The 26,052-nt window shown below is 33.4% G+C and overlaps 3 protein-coding genes across 12 annotated transcripts; all 3 read left to right on the forward strand.

The window, feature by feature from the left end:
- Nucleotides 1-920: 920 nt before the first annotated feature.
- On the forward strand, nucleotides 921-6,260 carry LOC7491147 (uncharacterized). 3 transcript variants are annotated; one of them, XM_002314245.4, is made up of 4 exons: nucleotides 921-1,087; nucleotides 1,886-3,018; nucleotides 4,077-4,747; nucleotides 4,891-6,260. In XM_002314245.4, the coding sequence occupies exons 2-4, from the start codon at nucleotides 1,916-1,918 to the stop codon at nucleotides 5,910-5,912; spliced, it is 2,796 nt and encodes a 931-aa protein (XP_002314281.2). In that variant the 5' UTR covers nucleotides 921-1,087; nucleotides 1,886-1,915; the 3' UTR covers nucleotides 5,913-6,260. The 3 variants fall into 3 exon arrangements, with proteins under 3 accessions (XP_002314281.2, XP_024463793.1, XP_024463792.1); XM_024608025.2 differs by lacking the exon at nucleotides 921-1,087 and adding an exon at nucleotides 1,334-1,474; XM_024608024.2 differs by lacking the exon at nucleotides 921-1,087 and adding an exon at nucleotides 1,522-1,788.
- Nucleotides 6,261-15,619: 9,359 nt separating this feature from the next.
- LOC7491145 (uncharacterized) lies at nucleotides 15,620-20,638 on the forward strand. 5 transcript variants are annotated; one of them, XM_052455986.1, is made up of 16 exons: nucleotides 15,660-15,763; nucleotides 15,887-15,985; nucleotides 16,093-16,138; nucleotides 16,214-16,337; nucleotides 16,466-16,525; nucleotides 16,659-16,763; nucleotides 17,398-17,481; nucleotides 17,582-17,697; nucleotides 17,894-17,995; nucleotides 18,068-18,181; nucleotides 18,293-18,349; nucleotides 18,449-18,515; nucleotides 18,894-18,947; nucleotides 19,789-19,863; nucleotides 20,080-20,115; nucleotides 20,328-20,638. In XM_052455986.1, exons 3-16 carry the CDS (start codon nucleotides 16,119-16,121, stop codon nucleotides 20,418-20,420), a joined length of 1,107 nt encoding a protein of 368 aa, XP_052311946.1. In that variant the 5' UTR covers nucleotides 15,660-15,763; nucleotides 15,887-15,985; nucleotides 16,093-16,118; the 3' UTR covers nucleotides 20,421-20,638. The 5 variants fall into 5 exon arrangements, with proteins under 5 accessions (XP_024464604.2, XP_024464600.2, XP_024464602.2 ...); XM_052455987.1 differs by having other exon boundaries at nucleotides 15,661-15,763; nucleotides 16,226-16,337; XM_024608836.2 differs by lacking the exon at nucleotides 15,887-15,985 and having other exon boundaries at nucleotides 15,620-15,763; nucleotides 20,045-20,115.
- Nucleotides 20,639-22,595: 1,957 nt separating this feature from the next.
- Nucleotides 22,596-25,840, forward strand: LOC7472127 (UDP-xylose transporter 1). Of its 4 annotated transcripts, none has more exons than XM_024608839.2 (9): nucleotides 22,596-22,787; nucleotides 22,867-22,942; nucleotides 23,841-23,977; nucleotides 24,096-24,280; nucleotides 24,387-24,454; nucleotides 24,561-24,693; nucleotides 24,966-25,127; nucleotides 25,247-25,519; nucleotides 25,614-25,840. In XM_024608839.2, exons 3-9 carry the CDS (start codon nucleotides 23,857-23,859, stop codon nucleotides 25,701-25,703), a joined length of 1,032 nt encoding a protein of 343 aa, XP_024464607.2. In that variant the 5' UTR covers nucleotides 22,596-22,787; nucleotides 22,867-22,942; nucleotides 23,841-23,856; the 3' UTR covers nucleotides 25,704-25,840. The 4 variants fall into 4 exon arrangements, with proteins under 4 accessions (XP_024464607.2, XP_024464606.2, XP_024464605.2 ...); XM_024608838.2 differs by having other exon boundaries at nucleotides 22,905-22,942; XM_024608837.2 differs by lacking the exons at nucleotides 22,596-22,787; nucleotides 22,867-22,942 and adding an exon at nucleotides 23,292-23,386.
- Nucleotides 25,841-26,052: the final 212 nt, after the last annotated feature.

Genomic DNA, 26,052 nt, shown 5'->3' on the forward strand with positions numbered 1-26,052 from the left:
TGTTACCTGAATTTTAGCCAGTCTCTTCTTTTTCAATAACGCGCGCGTGTGTGTGATTTATGAAAAGATTGAATCTCAAATGAAAAAAAAATATTAAGGTAGTTTTTTATAACATAGTTATACCATGTTTTTTATAGTATTTTTCAAAATACATTTGAATTTGAATGGTAAAAGTATTAATTTGATATTTTTAATAAATATATGATAATATTTTTTTGTTGCCAAATATATTTTTATAAAATCACTCATTGTACATTAAGAGTATGTTAAAACTTGAAGTTTTTTTTTAAATTAATTTTTTAAAAAATTATTTAGATGTGTTGATATTAAAAATAATTTTTTAAAACAATATATATTATTTTAATACATTTATAAACAAAATAAAAATTACTGCTACAACTATTCTCCCATACACTATTGTATTTGTTAAACTTTTTAGTTAATTATTAGTTTCCTCTTCTTAATTCCTAGAAGCCCAATAATCAATTCTAAACTATAACTAATGTACTTTAGTTAGTTACTAAATAATTGTCTTAAGATCAAGGTTATATACTTCACCGATCATCTTCTGCAACTGTAATGGCAACTCGCCTATAAACAGGACTTGACTGATTGTCACAAAAAGAGGAAGGAAGAATGAACATATAGATGATCAAATTCCAACTTTAATTTCTCTGTTTTCTTTCTAAAGAAAGCGACAAAACTTGCTTCAATTCTACCTCCCACAAGCAAATTCAATCTAGTCTATGATTTTTTGCGCTCAACTTGCGGAAGTTTGGCAGAGGCCCATTAACAAAGTTTTGCTGCCACGTTCATCTACTATGTACGATATGCGAAGTCAAACTTGGCTATAAACCAATATATAATATAAATATACGTGATCCAGTTTACACTCAAATCTTTCATATGTAATAATTCTTGCTTTTTTTTCTCTGCAATCTTACGAGGTCTCTTATCAGCCATTGATTTAATATTACTACTGTTTGTGTGTATTTGAGGTTTTAGCTAGCTTTTAGCGTGCTTCATTTGCTGGAGAAGAAAAGGGCTTTTTGCATGTCGTCTGTAGTTCATTTTCTTTGTAAGCAAGGTAATGCCTTAACATTCTTCGTTTCTTTCAGTGTTTTTGGTCCACAATGGAGTATTTTTCATGCATTCAACTTGAGTTTGGAGTTTGGACAGATGCTCTTGATCTAGGGACTAGAGTTTGACATTAGTTAATTAATTGTAGTAAAAGTATTTTCTCTGTCAGTTTGGTCTCTTGGGATTTGGATCGTTAATTAGCTTAATTTATTAATAATATCCTGTTTAATCTATTAGAGAAAGAGAGAGTAAATAACACCATAAGGGCTAGTGCCAAAAACGCTGGGCTAGCCCTTTTCTGCGGCATCAAAACTGGCTTTAAAATGTTGTCTTAAGGGCATGAGGGAGGGAGAGATGCATAGCAAGCAATGAAGGCAACGCGTTTGTTGAACAAGTAATTAACAGTACTAAACTATTAGTTGTTGAAGCATTGTTTAAATTGATTCTTTATTAATATCAACGTTTACACCATGTGACCATTGATGCATTTCTCATGGGGTGCTGCTTCTCTTGCACTTTTTATCACCTTTCCATACATTCATATATAAGTATGTACAAAGGCACTGGATCCGTTACTACACGAACTCCAACCAACACCATCAACTTGCCTTCTTCTGACTCGTTTTCAAGTACTAGAGTTCTTCGGGGCTTTCCTGATCAGACTAACAACGCTGGATCTTTCACCATATTTTGAATTTATACTGTTTGGTTAGCGTCAAGGAACCCAGCATGAAAGTTTGATATTCTAGTTGTGGAGTTCTGTATGTTTGATTGATTGATTGATTGATTTTGCGCTTTCTTGCAGGTAAACATTGATTTTAATTGAATTCAAGATATGGGGTTAATCCGGAATTCGACGATGAAAAGTGGGGATTACTTGGAAGGGATGCTTAGTGATTATGTGGGAGGAAAGGCCAAGTCCAAGGTACAGAGGAGTTCCTCGGCAAGGCTTGTCACTGCTCTTACTTGTCTCCAATTTGCTTTTGCAGTTTATGCAACTTTCTTACTATACTACATGAGCCCTACAATAGATTTAAGAACCAAACCAGACTTTGCATGGGCTACAAGAATCGCACAGCAATGGAAACACTTCATTATCCCACCCCATGTTCTTGGTCGGTACCAGGAAGCTGCTTCTCTTGTTACAGCAGAAATCGGGCCAATCAATCCATCAGAAGTTTGTGAGCATGAAAAAATTGATTTCCAGCAGAAGAAGTCAAATGATGCTCAAATGATTAAGTTGAAGAGAGAGCTTTATGATGAGGTATTGGATTTTCAAAGTAAGTCTACTGGAACAGAAACTCTGTCTGAGCTAATGGCAATGAAGTCCAAGTGGGATTTGCGAGGTCCCAATAAGCCGAGGGTCACAGTGATCTTAAACCATTTCAAGAGAAAGACGCTTTGTGCCCAGCTTGATTCTTTGCTTCACCAGACGCTTCCTTTCCACCATGTCTGGGTACTTTCATTTGGGAGCCCAAATGAGCTCTCACTAAAGAGAATTGTAAACAGCTACAATGATTCAAGAATCAGCTTCATTAGTTCTAGCTATGATTTCAAGTACTATGGAAGGTTCCAGATGGCTTTACAAACCGAAGCCGATCTTGTATATATTGTTGATGATGACATGATTCCAGGAAGGAAAATGCTACAGATATTATCCCACGTAGCAGGGACAGAAAAATACAAGAACTCGGTTTTGGGCAGCATAGGAAGGATTTTGCCTTTCAGGCAAAAGGACTTTACGTTCCCTAGCTACAGAAAGTTCCGGTCCAAAGAGGCAGGGCTCTATTTGCCTGACCCTGCTTATGACATAACAGTTGATAAAATTGTGCAGGTGGATTTTCTTTCCAGTTCATGGTTTTTATCTGCAGAGCTCGTCAAGACACTATTCATTGAGGCACCTATGACCTTCATGACAGGAGAAGATCTGCATCTTAGGTATGTCCACTTCTTACTGCATTTTGATCACTTTTCTTTCCTAGTTAAGATTAAATGTGATGGTTTTCCTGTAAACTTTGACCTGAGGAGTCGCCTAGATTTCTGGGCACTGGAGTTTCCATACATTAATAATAATATCATATCTCTCTCTATCTGATTTAAGCTAGTTGTAAGCCAGTACCATTGTGAAAAAATGTCTTTAAAGAAGAGTTGTTTTATCATCACATTACCTAAGTTCGACTGTGACAATAATTGATCTTTAATTGGGTTGGTAACCTATTCAATAATATATGGTTAGAATCATAAATTTACTAGATTAATGGTTTGAAAAATGTAATAGATTAATGGTTTTGCTTCATACAAAAATGATACACAACTAATTTCCATCTAAAATGTAAAATCATCTCGGCAAGCATCCGACACAAGAATCTGCTTAGCATGGCCTCCCTTTTTTAAACATGGGGTCAACCTTTCTTCTGTTAATTAATTATTATCATTACTAATATAATATTTTCCATTTCAAGATGATACTCTGTATCCTCTTTCCACTACTGATATTTATGTATCCGCTAATCTGTCTCTTCTTGATTATATACATGTTTAATTTGATAAATGAGATGAAAAAGAAAAATTAGTTGGAATTAGCACTTCCCTTTTGAGATTCCTTGTAGCACTATCTGCTCATTATTGAATATTATTTTGGTCAGGGCTTAGGAGTAAGTTCAAGTGTACCATCAATGGAGAATGGAGAGTGCTCCATTACTGATTTTAGTGGCTCTTGTATAATAAGCATAATACCAACCATTCAAATGGATTAATGTTTATTATTTTCTAGTTTTTGAATTTGTGCAAATGGTTTTCAAAGCTGAAGTTATTGTTATCCATGTAATTTTAAGTCATTTAACTGCTATGATCATTACCAAGATAAGAAATTATGGTAAAAATGGTACCATGATACTTGATTGTGGAGGAATGACGAGTTCTCTTAATATGAAAGAAAGTCGTTCTCTAGTTAGGTAACTAGTTCTGATGTTATAATTTTTCCTTAACACATGCAGCTATCAGCTACAGAAGTACAGAAATGCTGGTTCATTTGTGCTTCCGGTTGATCCAAACGACAAGGAAACATGGGGTGATAGTGAGCACAGGCTAGCTTATGTTTCTGAAACCACTGTTATTTTCAAGGACATTGTTCAAGTCCGAGATGATCAGTGGTGGAAAGCATTCTCTACTGGTTATGTGACTCAATGGGCAGCAATGCACCCTCAAAAAATAGATGCACTCTTCTATGCCCACTCGGTCGATGAAGTTAAAGCACTTGCACCGCTTATTGAGAAGTTCAGGTCTACTGTTGGCAAAAAGGCGTACATTGTTGTCTCTGGAGGCAATTTTTGCCCCTGTGAAGATGCTGCAACTGCTCTAAATTGGCCTAAGATTGTCTGCAAAGAGCGAAGATTCAAGATATTTGATTTGGCAGTTGCGGCGCAGACGGAAATATCGAATTCAGAAGTGCCAGTGATACAAGCAGTGTACTCGAGCGTGAAAGGATTGATCAAGATTCACAATCCCAGTGTGTTGATCGCAGTGAATGACATTGATCCTAATGTGAAGAAAGCCTTGAAAATGGCGACGGAGACTAATACTAATGGCACAACAATGGTTCTTCTACCAAGGCCTTCAATATCAAAGGTTCTTTGGATGGCTGATCTAAGATCAACAGCTTTGCCAAGTAAGAACGCATCCAAGCTTTTCAGCCCTTATATGCTATTTTCTCTAAATAAGTAACAGCCTAATGATAAATACTCTGATTCAGCTCCATTAAGCAAATGCCAAGCTGTTTCAACTAACCATACATTTAACTTGCCTGTGCAGACTGGAATAAAATGCGGATTTCTGTCAACATAATCACCCAAAATCGTGCTCCTTCTTTAACAAGGCTTCTCAAATCTCTCAGCGATGCTTATTATGTAGGGGATGAAATCCCCATCAGCTTCAACGTGGACAGTAAAGTTGACGAGGAAACTATAAGATTAGTGAGCTCATTTAATTGGCCTCATGGTCCTAAAACCCTCAGAAGAAGAATCATCCAAGGAGGCCTAATTCGAGCAGTCAGTGAAAGTTGGTACCCTTCATCTGATGATGATTATGGCCTCCTACTCGAAGATGATATTGAAGTCTCTCCATTCTACTATCTATGGATCAAATATGCTCTTTTGGCCTATCACTATGATCCACAAGTGTCACTACCTGAGCTCTCCTCCATCTCCCTTTACACGCCTAAATTGGTGGAGGTGGTGAAAGAAAGGCCAAGATGGAATGCAACTGAGTTCTTTAAACGAATCCATCCTAACACCCCTTATCTCCACCAACTACCTTGCAGTTGGGGTGCAGTGTTCTTCCCTAAACAATGGAGAGAATTCTATGTTTACATGAACATGAGGTTCACTGAAGATGCCAAGGCAAACCCAGTTCAGATCCCAAAGTCAAGAACAAATGGATGGCAAGCTTCATGGAAGAAGTTCCTCATTGACATGATGTACCTCAGAGGCTATGTTAGTCTCTACCCCAACTTTCCGAACCAGGCAAGCTTCTCGACTAACCATATGGAACCAGGGGCTCACATTAGTGCAAAGGACAATGTTGTTAAGCATGACAAGACAGATTTTGAGGTGCCATTGTTGAAGGAAGATTTTAGATCCTTTTTGCCAAATGGTAAGTTTCCTCCAGCATCAAAATTGCCATCACTTAACTTGTTCAACCAACCTGTTTCGCTCAAGGGTCTGAAGGCAGCTGGAGCTAAGTTGGGTCAAGATGTACTCAAGTGCGACAACGCCACAGAAATTGTGAGTGTGGATCATGAAACAGGCCTGCCTAAACAATGCGCAAAATTCTGATGACTGAAGATTTTTGTGATCGATTAATATTCTTTGTTCTTTTGAAACATTTATTATGTCCATACACATGATTACTGGAGCTATCAAGTGGAGGAAACAGTTGGATTCAAAGGTGGACAAAAGTTTCTCCCTTTGATTGGATTTCCCAACTAATTAAAGGTACTGCGGACCAGAATTGTTGTTGGGGAAAATGAGATGTGTAATTTTATGAAGCCAAAAGAGGCTTTTCATAATTAAATGTCTTCAAAACAAAACTATGTTCTTTAATTACTGCAAATCTTCTTACATTTTCTTATCATCTCCTTTCACAATAGCTAATGAAAATCTCTGAGATATTTCATCCCTCAACTTTTCATATTTTCTTAATGTGGTACTTCTACTTTTGTATTTGTCTTTCTATCATCTCCTTTCATCATTCACTAAAGAGATTCTCTTAAGATATTCCATCCCTATGTTTTTAGTATTTTCTTAACATGATCGACTTATAATTATCTTTTTATCAATTCCTTTCATCAATAGCTAATGAGATTCTCGAGATATTCCATCCCTCTACTTTTGAGATTTTCTTAATATAATCATTCTACCTATATTCTTGTCATGTGCATCCATATAACTCTTGGTCAGTTACAAATGTAGTAGTCCCTCATCACTAATTTTATTATTTTTTATTAATTCAAGTCACATACTTTTTTTTTTATTTTGAATTTTTCTTGTTATAACACATTTCTCAAATTAATAGAAAAATAAAGGAACCACAATCTTAATGGATGAAGAGTAAAGGCTAGGGGTTGAGAAAACTAAGAGTTGTGATAAAATTGAGAAAAAAACTTCATCATTCAAATTGGGCTTTCCACGGTCTACAAAACCTGGACTAAGTGTGTAAGTTGGGCTTCGTGTTTAGCTTGTGTCCGAGCTTGAGTAATCCTGAGAAAATGAGTTTCTCGTGGAATGAGGGACTCTCTAATGCTTAAGTCGATAACAATAGAAGACAATTGCTGAAGAGAGAATGTTGAGTATGAAAAGCCCTCTTTGTTTACTTGGTGACCTAAGAAATTTATAGACCTTGATCACGTCGGCTCACCTTGAATATGAAGAGTGATGTTACGTTTGATTGGAGGAAATGTTGGTGCCCACCTTTGATAGTAGTGTCTGGGACTGTCATTAGCTGAGTAATTGATGAATGTCAGTGATACATTGGAGAAAATAGTTATTAGTCAAGAAAGAGGCGCCTAGCTTGCATAAAGTGTGGTGCTCTATCACCATCGGCTACAAAAGGATGGTGCCCTGCATAAAAATATGTATATGGAAAAAGAATATGTTAGTTAATCATAAACAATTATCATATCTGTGGTGCTGTTTTCTCACTCATCGAGACTAGAAAATGTGTGTGCTATGAGTGAGAATTTATTGTGTGTAGCTATTTAGGTCAAGGCCTAAATAGTGATGTGGTCACTGTTTGGACCTAGGGCTAAATAGTGCTAAAAAATGTTTTTTTTTCCATAAAATCTTATTTTTATATCATCATTTCCCCCCAAGTTTTTTAAACATTGCGTTTGAAAGACTTAATAAACATAAGTAGAGAACAAAACTTGTTTTGTACATATGATACTTGTACGTTTATGTGAGAATATTATCGTGGTTAGGCCTACGTGAAAGATGAAAGTTATGTCTGCACGTTAATGTTTTGTGTATGAGAATTTACCAAGATTTTTGGAGAAGGATGCTTGATCTTTATGGAGACAAATGGTCATGGGAACCAGGAAACAAACAGTCACTAGGACCTAGAGACAAGTGGTTATAGGGACCTGAAGACGAGTGGTCATGGGGACTTGTTAAAGCATCCTTAATTTTTTTGGAGATGTTGGAGACACATATAAAGATATGGAGAAAAACTACTATTTTTATTGAAAATTCACAAGATTGAGATATACTGAATGGAATAATCAAGGAATTATCTTATCCCAGTTAGCTCATCAAGTGTGCAATTTTTTTTTTATCTTGTTCTAGTTTTGTTTCTTTTTTTATGAACTGGTGAAGGTAATCTCTAGCAATTAATCTTTCTATCTCTTTTTTTCATGACATAACATTCATCAATGTCATACTCATGGTCATGATAAAAAAAAAAAAAACTTATTAGGATTTCTTGTTTTCATGCCACTTTGCAAGGTAGATGGATATTGCATAAATTATTTTTCTCTAATAGAAGTTAGCTCATTTGTCCCCATGTGGTGGTTAAAGGTGTAGTCATAAGCCCTAAAAATGTCAGGCAATTATGGATGTGCCCCTTGTTGCTCTTTTTGGATACTCTTGATGGAGACTGATGACGTTGTGAAGACTTAACTCATGAGTGGAAATGAGGGTGTCATTGTCTAATTGTGCTAGCTTATTCCACCCTAAAGTGATTTTCTATTATATATTTGACACTGATGAGATTTTGGTTTGGGAGAGCATGTAACCTTTCATATAAAGAACACTTTTATACTCTATTAATTAAGGTTTTTATGGCAATAGGCTCAAGGAGTGCTTTCACGTTGAGCATCTCTCCATTGAATATTTAGAGATAGCTCCTGATACTTTTATTTTTTTTTTATTGTGTGATGACAAAGAGCTTTATTATGATCTTTTTGGTTGAAATGATTGTGCTGAAATGATAGATGAGTTTGGAGCTAAAATCATGAAAGTGGAGAATAAGGCCAAATTCTATACTGTGGTACCATGCTTGTGTAGATCCACGAAGAGTTGTTGGAAAGACCTTACACATAGCATCATGGTCTTGTGTGATGAGCTCTAGGATTCTTTTCATATTTTGTATATGCTCTCGAGGGTCTATAAGCCCTTTATAATTTTCTAGGTTGGCCTTTATAGAGACACAATTTTTGGTGATTCATGTGCAATATTTTATGACAAAGTAAAGATTCTCATGTAAAATGGGCTTAATTTTTTTTCAATTTTGATAGCATTTCCCCTGTATGGAAGCTCTACCAACAAATCTCAAATAACAACCATCAAAACAAAGGTGGCATTGGGGCTCACCATCCATCATTCTCAAAAAAATAAACACACACACATATTTTATATTCATGATAACAAAAACTACAACTTTTACTTAAAAGAATACAATATCCACAACAACAAAAATAATTCATCCTTCCTTTTTTATTTATCATTAACTAAAAATCTTAAATGCGTGAGGAATCCACTATGCAAAATGCATTGTGGAACCCCTCACGTGGTATTATGGACGTATTGTTCATAATGCCTTTTTTGTCTTTTTTTTTAATTTGCCCCTTATTGGACCAAATTAATGGCCATTTTGTTAGGGAATGATGGGATTGAAAGATGAAGAACCAAAATAAAAAAAATATGTAGGGAATGGGTGGCTTTAACAAAGTTTAGGTGAAATGTTTATTGTAGTCCTTATATTTTCTAAATTATAAATATTGGGTCCCTTCAGGTTTATAGAAATTAAGGGCAAAATCAGTTGTGGTTCCAAACTTTATTTTCCTTATTTTTCCATCCCTGGTTTGAGAGAGGTGAGAGAAAGTGATATGAACAAAGTGAGGTTCGAATTTAGACTTAAAATATTTGCTAACTAGTTTTGCGAGATTAGGGATATCTCTTAAACCGTATATCGAAACAAGCTAAACTTTTTACAGAAAGATACTAGACACATAGAAATATATTATGGTAAATTTTTAGATTAAATAGAGTTCAGAAATATATTATTTTAAATGGTCGAATTTACTAGATAAATCTTGTCAAATCTGCTAAACTAGACCTTTGTGTACTATTTAGGACTATCTAGAGTTACATATGGAATTTTGCTATGATTCAAGTTGGGATGGAAACTAGACATCTCAAGAATTAATATCATATATAGGAAGGCCAATAATTCATCCAGACAAAAGAGAACATTGTGTTTGAAACCAGAACTGAAAATCTACCAAGAATGTGCAAAAATTAGAGATTTGGGCTACATGGAAAAATTTTAGCATGAAGACTTTGTTTTTATTATTCTATTTGATTTATTTATTTAATATTTAATAATTATTATTAATTTGGGTTTGTTCTAGCCCATTAGACATTGTTTAGGGGTTTATTTCATTATTGAACTTATATTAATTGGTTACTAGTTTAGGCTCATTAGCTTGTAACTCAAAAGGAATCTATTAATGTTACTTAGAGGAGACGATATTATGTTTTTTTTAATTCATTTAAGAGATTAAGAGTCTTGCCCTAAATTGACCATTTTATTATTTTAATTCAATGCCCATGGTTTATCCTTTAACTCAACTATGGATTCATCAATATAAATCAAAGTCCTTGTTCCATGTTTTAATTCATTAGTTGAGTTCATTAATTCACCTCATGCCTGTAACCTAGGTTCTATCTCAATTATAGATTCATTAAACCTATATATCTATACACTTAGCTCATGTTTGAGCAACCATAATAGTGCTTCAACTTGATACCCAGTAACTCAGGCACGAAACATCAACCATATTTATCATTTTATATTAATATACATAGCTTGTACTTTTATTTTGATTGTGCACTCATTGATTCTTTTCAATATTTATGATCTATACGTTCATTAATTTATTTCATTCTATTAATTAACAATTAAGTATTTCCACCTTTTATTAGATGCCTTTACATTTACTTATAATTTCACATTCCAATAACACTGACTTGTCTGTCCTTTTTAAGATATTCAAACTCAAGTTTTCAAAATATTCTTTGGCTTTCTGCCATTTTATTGGTTCATATTTACTTTCCAGCCTATATGATTGGGTTCATCTCATAAAGACTTCATAGCCCTCGCCATTTTGATTGGCTTATTTTTAATTCATTGCCCCTAACATTACGGTCGACTTAACCTTTTTCATAAAAGCCCCTGCTTATTACGACCAACTTAATTTCAAATCATAATCTTTATCATTACAGTCGACTAGTTACAAATTATAATCTCCATCGTTATGGCCAACTAGGTATAAATCATTTTACTAGTTATAAATCATTTTCCTGCCCTAAACACATATTTCATTTGATACCATTTTATAGCCTTGAATGCATATTTCATTTGATATTATTTTCACATTCATATTACTTAATTTTACTCATCTTTTCCATGTTTGTGTATTGTACTTTGTTTATTCATTATTTTCATGCTTGTACATCGTACTTCATTTACTCATCATTTTTGCACACTCGTTCCTCACTTGGAATCATATTCTTATACTCACCTTAATTTCTCAGTTTGTTTACTTTGATCAATTTTTCATTTGTGTACTTTTCATTAATTTGTCATTCATTTACTCACATTGTATTCATATTTATATAATTAAGAAAAAGTACTTCATATTATTCATATTCATATTTATATCATTCATTTACTCATCATTTGATCAATTTTTCATTTGTGTACTTTTCATTAATTTGTCATTCATTTACTCACATTGTATTCATATTTATATAATTAAGAAAAAGTACTTCTTAAAAATAAAAAAGAAAGGTGATGAACACATACTTGGTGCTCTCGTTGTGTAAGCCTCTCCTATAATGGGTCTCATTTTAGATGTCCCTCCTAATATTCAATAACTTATCCTCGTCAACAAAACTCAATGTCTAAACTTTTCATCACTGAATTTCAATGTCTAAATTTCTAAACTTTTCATTCGATGAATTTCAATATCTAAATGTCTAAATTTTTCATCGACAAAAACTCATGTCTAACATTTTATCAAACATATGGTGGGTATTGGATTTAAACTATCATATACTTGGTATTTGGACATACCTAACCTTTTCAATCCAAAACAACAATAGCCCAATCACATACTAATTCATTTATAAAAATCATAATAAACTTAAATCTATAAATCAATATCATCACATCCATAATACATAAATTTAATTCTAAATTTTAGATTTTCTCCAAATTCCCTCAACCATGATTGGCCATCCATGGTTTGAGAACCTATGGTTGGTCTCCAACACACTTAATTATCTCATCTACATAATTTCTAGAACAAACCCTATAAGTATTCAATCAAAAATCAAGTTTTCATTACTTATTTTCAATCAACTCATAATACCATTTTTATTCTCTGCAAGCAAACCCAATAGAGGGGTATTCAATTTCCCATAAAAAAAACTAAGATAAATGATTAAATTAAAGAGATATAAATCCCCTTTTAATACTTTTAATAAATCAATTTAATGGATCTTGAAAGTTTAGCTTAAGGACAAACCTCTTTCTTTACCTCTTTTGAAAATCTTTACTCATCGAAGTTTAATCCACTTTAATAATTCTCTCTCTCAATTTCTCTCTAAGTCTCACAAACTTATATTGTTATTTGTGAAATTAACACATTCTCTGAACCACTTATGCCATCAATCTAAAAAGGAAGAAAAAACAAACGGGAAATGCATTTTGTTTCCTAAAATTACAACTTTAACCTTTTAGTTTTGCACCTCACATGCTTAATTGTTTTTTCAAATTACAAATTTACCCTTTAATTATCTACCATATATGACTACTTTTTGTCAAGTCTTTTACCAAAAATGTTTTTCATATTTGGGATTATTATTATTTTTTATCAAGGTTTACATGGTGGGGGCTATGTTCTTGCTCATAAACTTGTAAAGTCATAGAGCCTATCTCATGCCTAAGTCTTTTTCTGGTGCGTGAATAAGACTCAAATGAGGATCAATGGTGACGGATTGTTTAGAGCGTCTCGTATGAGAATGATGCGTGTAGGTGTTACTTGTTGAAACAATAAGAGATTATGTTTTAGTAATTCAATCAATTATTCAAAAATATATTATATTACCTTCATTAATAATAGCTAAAAATATCATTTGAATGTCATTATTTCAAATTCTTGAATGGTCCAAGGATTTAAAGAATTAGAATATAAAAATGCATGTTAAATGTACCTATAACGGAGTTCAATTTATAAAAAAAAATAATTAACATATGATATTCAAATAAAGATCCTATTTCAACTACAATCTTAGATCAGATCCAAGTTAAAATTCCTTTATAAAGATCCAATAAAAAAGAAAAGATAAAAAAAATAATTCTTTTTTTAATGGTTTTAGGAATGTAAGATGAACTTCCTTTTGGTTCTCCTAGAAAAGAGCTTTCACTTTTTGATTGAAAATAAGGGATTATATATGTATATATATATATATATATATATATATATATATATAATTCTAAGGATCAATGTACATTTTTTTGTTGAATCATTAAGAAAAATAATTAATAAATATATTTATATGTATAATAAAAAATAAAATCACAAAAGAATTAATAAAATAAATCAAAATACACTAATTCACTTTATTTCGATTATAAAAAAAAAGAATTTAATTGTATTAATATTAATAAGAACTCATTTTTATAATGTAACGACCTTGTCACAAGCATGTGTATTTTATAAATTATCACAAGTCCAAGTTATCAACCTATATTAGTTAAGATTTGTCCTTCAATATCATAGAGCATCTTTTTCTTCTCAAGAATTAAATAAAAATTATTTTGGAGACCAAGGAAGATTTCGGTTCAAATTAAAAGATATAAATCTTATAATGAATGAATGGAAAAACTGGGTAAGAAATAATTATCAAAATGAATACGATTTATGTAAGATCATATGGTTTAGATTAATATTGCAAAAATGGCAAAATAGAATGAATCAATGATAGATTCAAAATAAAGATTTAAATAAATAGAATTTATATGAAAGAGACCAATTAATTCATTATGAAAAACAAAATAATTTTGAAGTAGATTCATTATCGAACCAAAAGGATAATTTTAGAAAAATACTATATATATATATATATATATATATATTTATTATATAAATCTATTAATTATGAAGACAAGAAAGACTCATTTATAAGCAAGATATTTTTATAATTACAAAATATATAAAAGCAAATTATTTGATATGTCAAGAGGTATCCCTATCAATAAGCATCTAGTAAAGGATGGTATAATAGATATGGAAAAAATCTTGTATAGAAAATATTTGAATTTGAGAATTCTCCATTTTTTTTTCTTAGAAAGAAATTCGATATGGAATCCTGGATCGATAACGGATCCAAATAAAAAAGATCATTCTTAATTGGATAGGGATGAATGAAGAAATACTAGATTATCCCACATCAAATTTAGAATTTTGATTCCTTTCAAATTTTGTGATACTTTGCAACGCATATAAGAAAAAATCACGGGTAATACCAATCAAATTACTTCTCAATCATGGATAGAATCATCAAAGATTTGACATTTTCGAACTCTGTCTGTAACTCGTTATAGGCTCGGGAAACAAAGAGAAAATGGTTATGGACAAGATATCTTACAACAAGAAGGAAAAGGATTAAAGAAAGGAAATCTTGAACATGTAGCAATCTCAAACATGTCAATATCAATTATAGTTCATTATTTCAATTAATCATTTCTTCGGACAGAAAAAAATTATGTAAACACTTACTTAAAATCTCACTTATCACATTTCATTATGACTTCCATAATTTTTTCTAAAGAAGTCACCATGATATATATGCTCCATGCATAATATCATGAAATATATATATATATAAGTTTTTGACTACTAATTAGTATCAGTAATAAGTGGTCTGAAAAGGTATCTAAGAATATCAAATTAAGATATTTGTACCATATTGAAGTAAGGAACCATTATATGTATGTTTGGAAAAGATTTCATTTAAAGAGAACCGAGAAAGCATTATCTAGTTGAAATGTTATGTATATACATGCCCTTTTCAACGCATTTCTTTAGACAAAAACTTTATTTTTTTTATTTTAGATAGTAAATATTTTATTAGAATATGAAATGTGAATCAAACTCATATTTAAATTGAAATTGAGATACCGATATAAGTTCTTTCCTTTTGAATCAAATAGATTAATATCTAAATGAGGTTGATTGTAAGTTCTTTAAAATTTGAATATTTTTACCTTTGTTTAAAGTGTTACAAAAATGTCCATGATGGAATAAATAGCTCTATGGACAAATAGTTTGCGTTAAATTTCGCATCACTTTGTGAAAAATTATTAGGTATGAATATATTAGATACTTGTGACTTGATTAATAAAATAATATCTATCTTCAAAAAAGCAATTTTTTTACCATCGCAAATAAAATATTTTGTTGCGAATGAACATGATATTATGAAATTATCCTGTGTAAAATCATAATTCTTGAGATAAGGTTTTTTCATATAATTTTTTTTTATCATACTAGAAGCAGAAATGATGTAGATTATTTATCTTGTAGTAACATCTTGCTATCATAAAATTATCTTTTTTATTAAAAAAATATTTTAAAATCTTTTCTTTTCTTTTCTTGTTATGTTTATCTCTCTCATATATGGTAAATATCCACTATTTCCAACATCATAAAATTTTCTTTAAGTTTATTATAAATATTTTTTATTTTAACTTATCTTTAAATTTTCAAAAAAAACAAATTAATCAAAGTCTCGACTTTCATTCATTTTTATTTTTTTTATCTTTATTTCTATCTAAATAATATAAATATATAAAATTTAAAGAGATTATTTTTTTTATTTAATGATTCTCACAAAAAAATAATAATTAAAATAATGTAATAATAAAATTGATATATAATTTGAACATATATTCGAGATTTGTAAAAAAAAGAAAAGAAAAGAATAGAATTAACTTGTCTTCTTACGAGTTTTTGAAAAAACTTAAAAAAGTCCCAACGAGGAGGAGACGAGGCCAGGCTACCTACTCTCCCCAAATCTCTCTCTGTAAATTCGCCATTTCATCAATAAAATCAAATCGCGTAAGTTTCGAACCCTAAAACCTTCAAGATTTCGTGATATTGCGAATTGTTTTGAATGATTTGTTAGTTCGAATTCTGATTTTGAATTTCTCTTCATTAAATTTGAAATTCCTGGTTGGCTAGCTTGAAGCTTGAAGAATCATTCATATGTGCCGTGTCAGTTAGGCTGCCTTGCGTTATCGATCATCTTTTTTTCATCTACCTTCTTCAAATTGAAGAAATGTATTACTTTGATTCACAAAATGTGCTGCAGGATGTCAATGTGATTATTATTTTTAATTTTTTTCTCGGAATTTGAATTTTTTTTGTTTTTTATTTTTTGTTTCTAGATTTGACTATCGAAAGACGTGCCGAGATGGGGACTATACATCGCAGGTTTGGATTACTATGATGTTCAAGTAGGTAGTATCTTTATAATTAGTTTGCTAATCTAGGTTGATTAATCTCCAGTTTCTCCTGCAGTGGAGTTTATAGGAAAACAAATGATAGTGCCAGGCTCATTATCGTGACAATTGTCGGAGTTGCTTTTGGATTTTTTGTTGGTATATCATTTCCAGCAGTGACATTTACAAAGGTTTGTTGATCACTAGTTTATTCCGGGAGAATCCTGGAGTTTCCATTTGGTTTAGTTAGTTTTCTCTATTTCAGATTCACATACATTCAAGCTTTACATTATCTCTCGATATATCCATTGTGAATCAGAATGAATTTAGAAGAAGCAAATCACTTGAAACTCTTGGATCAGGCAGCAATGTCACTAATGTAAGTATGTACCTATGTTGCTTAACTGCTCAATGTCACTAATGTAAGTATGTACCTTGCTTAACTGCTCATTCGTTTTGTTCATTTCATGTTCATTCAATGATATGCTTGTGCCTTGTTTACTTGCTCTCAGATTTATGTTCCAACAAATCCTCGTGGTGCGGAGTTATTGCCTCCAGGAATTGTTGTGGCCGAATCTGACTTTTACTTGCGAAGATTATGGGGTGAACCTAGTGAGGTATATTTAGAAATTGTGAATAAAAAAGATAACATTCTATAGTTTTCATTGTAATTGATTGCGGTAGCAAGTGGATTATCTTTGAATTGTTGATTCATTTCTATCTAATATCGTTGCATTTGGCTAATGTAAGCTGTAATAGAATAGGTGGCGGCCATCTGTCTGTAACACATTAAAATAAAATGAAAGAAACTGGCATCTACACTCCATAGGCCATGTGTTTTTTTCAAAATGGATGAGCCATGAATGATCTCCATGCATGGACAAATTGGATTTATTCAAGTTCTGGCGCAAATCTAGTTGTTGGATATTGATATTGTTAGGCCTCCAATTAACAGATTAAGCTTTTAGATGGAATTTCTTCAATACGAACCATTTGGTCATAATGGCTCTCAAGGTTGTCAAACTTTCTCTTTATTTGAGATCAATAGAAGATCCTTAAAATCATAACATTAGATCAATATCATAAATCTGCCAGATTTTACAAACCACGTGATACAATTTTCAAAATTGCAGATCTAAAATGCAATATATAAGCTCTGAATCATACTGTCAAATATAAACTGAAGTGTAATTTCCTGTTAATGATATCATTAGCACAGAAATAGATTCTTATAGCAAGTGAAATTTGCAGGATATGTTGAAGAAGCCAAAGTATTTATTAACATTTACAGTCGGTTATGATCAGAGGAACAACATTAACGCAGCAGTTAAAAAGGTATACAGAAAGATCATTGCACAAGTCTTCGTTTTTTAAATTGTTCTTGTTTCCATGGATACTGAGCCTTGTTTTTTTTTTCTTCTTAAATCTATGATAGTTTTCTGATGATTTCCAAATTTTGCTTTTCCACTATGATGGCCGGACAAGCGAGTGGGACCAGTTTGAGTGGTCAAAAAGTGCAATCCATGTTAGCATAATGAGACAAACAAAATGGTAAAGTTTATGCTCTGCTGCACAGTGTTGCAATATCTGTTATTAAGAACTTGTAAACACAGGCTACATACCATATTCATTAATGCACCCTTGAGTAGAGTTAGTTACCCATTGTACTGTGAGGATGTTGATACTTATCATTTAGCTGATAATTCTGTAGTCTGCTCTGCCATTCATGCCTGCCTATGTTTTACAGGTGGTATGCAAAAAGGTTTTTGCATCCTGATATTGTTGGAGCTTATGAATATATTTTTATATGGGATGAAGATCTTGGAGTAGAACATTTTAATGGAGAGAAGTAAGTTTTCCCTCAGCTTTTTTTCTCTTCAACAGCTACATGTTTCTTTTAATTCATCTATGCAAATTTTAGGTATATACAGTTGATCAAGAAACATGGTCTGGAGATCTCTCAACCAGGTCTTGAGCCTAATAATGGACTTACATGGCAGATGACGAAGAGGAGAGGAGACAGAGAGGTTCACAAGTAGGCTTGCTCTGTGTGTCTGTGTTTTATTGGATCTGGGTGGTCTTATATGACTTGAATTTTTTCTTTTAACTTTTTTCATAAAGAGTTGCTGTCTACTTTGATGAACAGGGATACAGAGGAGAAACCAGGCTGGTGTAGTGACCCACATTTGCCTCCATGTGCTGCGTACTCTCTCTCACTCTCTCTCTCTGTCTCTCTGACACACACACACACTCACTTCCTATGTGCATGTGTGTGATATTTAAATATGCTATGTTCTTTCAGCTTTGTGGAAATCATGGCACCTGTATTCTCTCGTGAGGCTTGGCGTTGTGTGTGGCATATGATTCAGGTATTCTATGTTCAAAGATTGTGATACTAGGTTATCTGTAATTGTTTGCATAATTACATGCCTATGGGATCAGCATGCATAATTGTAATGTTGGAAGTTTGAAAACGGTCCAAGATGTCTATATCTTTTAAGGAAAAAACTCTCTATTCTCAATTGGAGGTAGTGGAAGATAGAACGAGATAAGGAGAGCATGCACGTAGCATTGCCACCAGTCTGTGTCTAAATCATCTTCGTCGGTGTGCTTTATTTTTCAGCTGCTTTTAAAGTAATGGTTAGCATGCATATAGCATTGCCACCAGTCTGTGTTTAAATCATCTTCTTCGTGTGTTTTATTTTTCAGCTACTTTTAAAGTAATGGTTTTAACTGTATGCTTTTAGAATGATTTGGTGCATGGATGGGGATTGGATTTTGCTCTCAGAAGATGTGTAGAGGTCAGTGTTTTTCATCAATTCTCATTTATTTTTTTCAATTAATGGAAAATTATGTTTCAACTACTTTCTTGTGAACCTTCATGTGTAGAAGATGTCAACTACCATGCTGATGATGTTTGTGTGGTATGGCATAGACTTGGATCAAACTTTTGTTGAAGGCTTACTTGGTGTTTTGACCTTCTACCTCTTTTCGAGTACACAATATCACTTGAAACCCAACATATTTAACTTCTTCAAAACATGTGTTGGTTTTATAAATGCAACAATTCATGTCGAATATTATTTTTTTTGGTTCTTTTTTATTCACAGAGACACATGCAAGACATCAGGGTGTATTTCGTTTCTCTTTTATATTCACTCACATGCATGCAAGACATCAAGTATGTGGATGCCAATGTCACAACTTAAGTCAAGGGTATCGGACATAGTTTTTTCCACAAACCCATGTAAGAGACAATCAAAAAATTTGAATGCCAAAAAATGATAAATGACTCTCTTCCCCCCTCGCTTGCACATGTTAACACTAATGCGGGTTCTCATTATGCTGAACAATGGTAATAAACTTTCTCCAAGTGTCTTTTTATCAGTCTTGTGTGAGAAAACTGGGCCGTTCATAAACCCAGAAGTTGGGATTTTGTAATTTTGCTAAATAACACCAATTGTTGGCTCCTTTTATCTAAAAACAAGATCCAAGCTAGTTTGTTGGGATCTTTATATTCACCACACAAGATCCAAGCTAGTTTGCCGGCTCCTTTATCTAAAAACAAAAGTCTTATATTTTAGATCAGCTATTTAACCTTCGTTTTGAGATGACATTAATTCTTTTTGCTTCACACAATAGCCTGCACATGAAAAAATTGGAGTGGTTGATTCACAGTGGATTATTCATCAAGTGATTCCTTCTCTTGGAAGCCAGGTGAGTCGTGTTTTATAGTGATGAAACTTATTTTGAAGTGAATTCATTTGGTACTCTGCAATCAAAACCACCAACTGCATGAATGCTGGTGCCTGGTGCTATGCCTCCTAAGATGCTAATATAAGCATTTATATTTATTTATTTTTATCTTCTCCTTGTCAAGTCTGTCTCTCTTTTGTAGTCTAACCACCCTGGAATTTTCTGTAAAATGTCCAGGGGAAGTCAGAGAAGGGGAAAGCTCCATGGGAAGGGGTGCGTGTCTTTAGCAAAATGAGTGTGAAATCCATATCCACTTTTGAATTTGAATTATGCACACACATGTTAGACCAATCGTTGTTTTCCTTTTATACAAGATTGGAGAAGATCTGAAGTGACTCTCTCTCTCTCTCTCTCTCTCTCTCTCTCTCTCTCTCTCTCTCTCTGTTTATTCTTTTTCTAAGATTTCCTTTTCCACCCCTCTTCAGGTGAGAGCAAGATGCAGAAACGAGTGGTCTTTATTCCGGAGTCGTCTTGCAGATGCTGAACAGGCATACATCTCTCAGACTAAGAAGGGGTGATTTTTTTGCCCCAACTCTTTCTGCCCCTTCCTTGCATCTCACTTGGCCCTGAAATGTGTATGAGATTCAACCCGCAGAAGATCTTTTGCATAAAGTGGCATGCTTAGTTTCTGTTTCGCGTTTTGAGTATCCTGTCCATATTTGTTGTAGTTGTCCATCGGGACATGAGATGAATTCGGACTTCACATTTCAGTTAAATTGATAGAAAGTTGTCTTCAGACGGCTTGTTCATCATCCATTCTTTGATAGGTTTAGAGTTTAGCAAATTGTCTTGATGACATGTTCGGTAGTGGGGTCCCTTTTTCCTACAGCCTGTGACTTAGGTAGGCAAGGCAAGCATGTTCTAAATGGAATATGGTAAGAGGAGGGAGAGAAAAAAAAAACAAAAAAAAAAACCGCAATGGTTTCAGGAATGCATTAAATATGTTTAACATTCCGTGAATTTTGGGTCAGTGATGATTTGACTTGAAATACGAATCGGCTGATTTAATGGGCTCTCTTTTTTTATATATATATAAGTTTTATAAAATACTCCACCAGCTTTTTGAAGCTGTGATAAATACCGTTTCTTGCGTTGAAAAACAAGAGCTGAGCATGTTTGAAATTTTGCAATTTGTCGTCAGATGGCATGCTTGTTGAATTGGTATTATTTTTTAATCTTTTCGACAGCATAATTCTTTCTTTTTAGACTTTGAACTTGGCAGTGAAATTTGATGGGGAGTGGCCAATCTCATCTACAAATTTCTATTTTAAACTGATATAAGGATTTTTTAACAGTTTCTTCTAATTTTAGTATTTAAACTAGAGGAGATGTTTCCGGCCCCTGTATAATGCAAATAAATAAATAAAAAAACATCATTTTCTAGATAAGTTTCACGTCTTCATAACAGAGGAGATATTTGTCGATAAGCAAGATTTTTACTGAGATCATCATAGAAGCATTAATGCATCACGGGAATATTTTCCCATGACACAGCCAGAATATTTGACCAGAAGGAGCAGGATCCGAAGCAGTGGCCGCTACAACATCAGAATGGTCGATAACTGAGGACGGCCTTGTAGGTTTGAGCCCTGACATAACTGTAGAAGCAAAGTAATGCAAAATCATACGTGAATTTGGAACTCGAGATTAGTAGGTAATAAAGTCTCTAGCATCTATAGAAAATAACAGATTGTTTGATAATTTCGAAATGGCTCGAGTGGCTATACTGTGATGTCAATCATTCGAAGCAAAAACAATGTATGAGTGTTCCACATATTTGAGAAAACCTCAATCTAACCTTTAATATATTACCCCATTAAACCCCTTTTCTTTTCTTTTTTGATATTATCAAGTTTGTCTCAAATAGTGGACATTGGACAGGGTTACTTTGGAACAGGTGCTGCTAAACTGGTAGTTTTTTTTTATTATTAACATGTATTTTTCAGGTTAACTTACATGTATCTTGACTAATTTTATGGGCCTGAAATTAATCTTTTTTTTTTTTTAGTGTTCCTTCACGGTGATGGATATTTCAAGTCGAGGTAAGAGTGAAAATGCCAAGGAGTCTTCAAAATTCAACTGGGTCGTGGATTCCAAGTCAGAATCAGGTGAATTATGAGAAGGTTTTGCCTGGTTGGCGATGGTGATGTTTCGATGGAATAGAGCAGGAAAAAAATGTCCTGTTTGGAGTGAGATTGAAGTAAGTTCTCTCACCTAACACTTAATTGATGTTGAGGGTGCCAAATCTTTTGCTTACATTGGCAGATACCTCTCGCTAACAGGTAAGATATGTTCATCTCACCTTCCATTCTTTTGTGCGGTGAGAATTGCTTACCATCCTCTGAAATGCTTAGAGATTCTGGTAAAAAGACGAGTTACATTATTATTATTATTATTATTATTATTATACTCAAGAATGTGTTGGACCAGAACAGAACACCCTTTGTAAAGTGCATGTCAAGTAATTTCTGTCTTAAAACGGTGTCTTGGTCATTAGAAATTGAAGATTTTACCTTGTTTGACTGTAGTTTTGCCTCAACCTACTTCCTTCTGGAAGTAAGTCAAACCATATGGGAAAATAATAAATTAAACCCAAAACCAAACAATCTTAAATAATAATAATAATAATAATAATAATAATAAATATAACAAAGTTAGGCACCAACCTTGGTTGCTAAAAATATAAGAGAGCTAAAGTTGCATTCTCATACAAGCTCCACCATTGCCAAACTCCCTCTCTCTCACACACACGATTCAAGCAGCTCAGTCTATCTCCAACATCTTGCTTCAATTTTACCAGCCGGATTCCGGTGATTGCATGGAATTGTAGGAGCCCTACATTCCTGTAAACACAGAGCACCACGCGAGTAAAAAGGAGTTCCAAGGTTTGTGTACATGGCTATCCATATAAACAGTTTTTAATTAATTTACATTAACATTTTGGTTTTCTTTGTGAGTTTCCAGGGCTCCTTACAATTTTGGTTTTCTTTGTGAGTTTCCAGGGCTCCTTACAACTCCAACAAATATATCTTCATTGAAGGTAGTTTGTTTATATATATGTTTTTCTTGCTCATGATCAATATAGCCTAAGAATTTCTCCTTCTGAACAAAAGTTGGTGTGCTAATTTGATCAACACTTGGAATCATTACTCAGGCATATAATAAGCTTTAGTTTCCTTGTTATCCAAGTAACCAAGTACAAGAATCTCACGCTCATTGGTGCTTGCAAATAAAAGATTCAATGTATCATCATCCTTATGTCATACATGAATTGAACACTTCATTGACAATGAACGTCCAACTACCTTCAATCACCATCGTCACCAACCAGAATTGTTTTGAGTTTATAGTTCAGTCCCTTTTGTTGAGCTAGTCATGATATCGAAAACTTTGAGTTAAGCACAATATTTACCACAGTTGATTATTGATTGTTTTTTACATGCCCAAATTGCATTTCTTAAATGCACTTTCAATTTTTCTCATGGTAAGTGAGATTAGAAATTTAACTGAAATGGAGGATGTTTCAGGGGAAAAATCAAATTGAAGAACTAATTTAGAAACAAAATACGAAAACTCAATATTGAGTTTTTTAAACTAAAGGGATTGGCTAATTGTTTGGCAAATAACACAAGGATTAATATGATAGTTTACTCATTGTTTATCACTCCATTCTCCTTTATGAAGCCTCGCTATTCTTAACCTTGAAATTTGTTTTCTTGTTATCTAATTCTCTAGTAGTTTACAGTACACTTTGCCTACTTGGTTAATTTTAGTATGTAAGAACATTTATTTATATATTACATATAGAACAATCTATTTATTTATTTATATATTGGCTCTAAGCACATGCTAGCTAGAAATATGGCATGGCATCTCTCATACTCTTTTTTCGTTTTTCCTTTTTTTTTTTGTTTTTTGTTTTTTTTTTTTTTTGGTAGGTCTGATTTCAGTAAGATGGGAGAAATGTCGAGCTTCCAATTGGGTGTTATCGGGGCCCTGTTTCTTTCAGTGGCATCATCTGTTTCCATTGTCATTTGCAACAAAGCTTTAATGAGCAATCTTGGGTTCCCATTTGGTAACTTTGTTAGCTTCTTGGAGAGGGCATGCATTCAATCTGAAGATTTGCTACTGCTATAATATATATAACAATTTTGACTGTTTTTCTCTTTTTTCTTTCTTGTATAATGTCACAGCTACAACTCTCACTAGTTGGCACCTCATAGTAACATTCTGCACACTTCATGCGGCACAGCGTTTCCATTTGTTTGATGCCAAGGCCATTGACATGAAGACTGTGATGCTCTTTGGAATTCTAAATGGTGTTTCTATCGGACTTCTCAACTTGAGCCTGGGATTCAATTCCATTGGTTTCTACCAGGTACACCTCAATTTTACTGCTACTTGAGACTTCCAAAGTGGTTTACCTAGCCTTTCTTCTCTACTTGATCTTCATCCTGGAGGTGTTTTTCTTCTTTATATTGCAGATGACCAAACTTGCAATCATACCATTCACTGTCCTATTGGAAACTCTGTTCCTGAAAAAGCAATTCAGGTTTCAACTACAATCTACACACACACAAACACACTGCTTGCATAATTTTTAAATGATTTTTCTCCTAGTTTCTAACAGGCAAATTTATATTTTCTACTTGTTGCAGCCAGAAGATAAAGCTTTCACTCCTTGTGTTGCTTGGTGGAGTTGCCATTGCCTCTGTGACAGATCTCCAGCTCAATTTCGTTGGAACAATTCTCTCTCTCCTAGCCATCGTAACAACCTGCGTTGGGCAAATTGTATCCTTTCTTAACTTGCATGCACCATCAATGTTTTTCGCTTCAAATTGGTGCTTGATTATGACAGTACTACTGGGAACAAAGCACCAATAGTACTGTTCTAATGACTGTTTGCAAATATAATGGCAAAGACTACATACATTACATGTTTAAGCTTGAATGTTTAAGCTCAGTACTCATCGATATTCACATAAAAATAATAATCGTATTACTATAGGTGCAGCATTAGCTCCTATAGGGACAAGTTCATTCTTAACTTAATTCTTGATCAGCTGACAAATACAATACAGAAGAGGTTGAATGTGTCTTCCACACAGCTGCTTTACCAGTCCGCCCCATTTCAAGCAGCCATTCTCTTTGTCTCAGGCCCCTTTGTAGATCATTTCCTCACCAAAAAGAATGTGTTTGCATACAAGTATTCTTCAATAGTCTTGGTATAGATCCTCTCTCTCGATCTCTTTTCCATGCTTCCTTGCTCTGACTATCTATATACACAAACATTTTGGGTGCAAGGATTATGATCTCATGCGGTGCATAATTTGATTCCATGCAGGCATTCATTATCCTTTCATGCATTATATCAGTGTCCGTGAACTTCAGCACGTTCATGGTTATTGGCAAGACCTCACCAGTCACATATCAAGTGCTTGGACACCTCAAGACTTGCCTTGTTCTTGCCTTTGGGTATACTCTGCTGCATGATCCTTTCACGATTAGAAACATCATTGGAATTCTTGTTGCTATTATTGGCATGGGCTTATATTCATATTTCTGCGTCCAAGACAACAAAAAGAAACAATCAGTTGACCTTTCTCTAGCTTCTCAGGTAGGTACTCTGTGTGTGTTTGCGTTACAAATCTTGACTATGCATTAGACATTTTGGAACTGAAATTAAAATGGAATTGTTTGTGTTGCTTCAGATGAAAGACAAGGATAGCACTCCACTCTTGGGCATGCCAGATAAAGAAGGTCACGAGTCAAAGAAATCAACAAAGGTCTCCCTTGTTTAATTAAAATGAATAGGCTTAATTTGTGAAAAAGAGAAAAGCTTCATGTATGATCAGGTGTTTGTTCTTCCAGAAACAATTTGTTGATCGAGTATAAAATGATCTTGATTCTTTCAATAAACAGTACCCTTTCACTGTTATCCATTTTGTTTTAGCCCTAAACTAGTTCCCATATCAGCGCTGGATTATAAAGGCTAATTCAAACTCTAAAGTCATAGAAAAAAGCAAAAGTGCAAATATTTCATAAGTGGAGTCCAGAAAAAGTATTGCTAATTAATAGTATCGTGAGTGTAATAAAATATGGAATGGAGGTAAAAGCATAGATAGATGGACTATTTTCAAAGTTGAATTT

This window comes from Populus trichocarpa, chromosome 9 (genome assembly GCF_000002775.5).
Source record: "Populus trichocarpa isolate Nisqually-1 chromosome 9, P.trichocarpa_v4.1, whole genome shotgun sequence".
NCBI lineage: Eukaryota > Viridiplantae > Streptophyta > Magnoliopsida > Malpighiales > Salicaceae > Populus > Populus trichocarpa.

What these genes read in the sequence shown, in the direction of transcription:
- LOC7491147 (XM_002314245.4), top strand. Translation starts at nt 1,916, where the DNA reads ATGGGGTTAATCCGGAATTCGACGATGAAAAGTGGGGATTACTTGGAA. An exon ending in GGAGAAGATCTGCATCTTAG is followed by an intron (nt 3,019 to 4,076) that starts GTATGTCCACTT and finishes TAACACATGCAG; the next exon opens with CTATCAGCTACAGAAGTACA. An exon ending in AAGATCAACAGCTTTGCCAA is followed by an intron (nt 4,748 to 4,890) that starts GTAAGAACGCAT and finishes TTGCCTGTGCAG; the next exon opens with ACTGGAATAAAATGCGGATT.
- LOC7491145 (XM_024608832.2), top strand. Translation starts at nt 16,119, where the DNA reads ATGGGGACTATACATCGCAG. An exon ending in CAGCAGTGACATTTACAAAG is followed by an intron (nt 16,338 to 16,465) that starts GTTTGTTGATCA and finishes ATTGTGAATCAG; the next exon opens with AATGAATTTAGAAGAAGCAA. An exon ending in GTGTGTGGCATATGATTCAG is followed by an intron (nt 18,516 to 18,893) that starts GTATTCTATGTT and finishes GTATGCTTTTAG; the next exon opens with AATGATTTGGTGCATGGATG.
- LOC7472127 (XM_024608837.2), top strand. Translation starts at nt 23,364, where the DNA reads ATGCACTTTCAATTTTTCTCATG. An exon ending in CACTTTCAATTTTTCTCATG is followed by an intron (nt 23,387 to 23,840) that starts GTAAGTGAGATT and finishes TTTTTTTGGTAG; the next exon opens with GTCTGATTTCAGTAAGATGG. An exon ending in AGTATTCTTCAATAGTCTTG is followed by an intron (nt 25,128 to 25,246) that starts GTATAGATCCTC and finishes GATTCCATGCAG; the next exon opens with GCATTCATTATCCTTTCATG.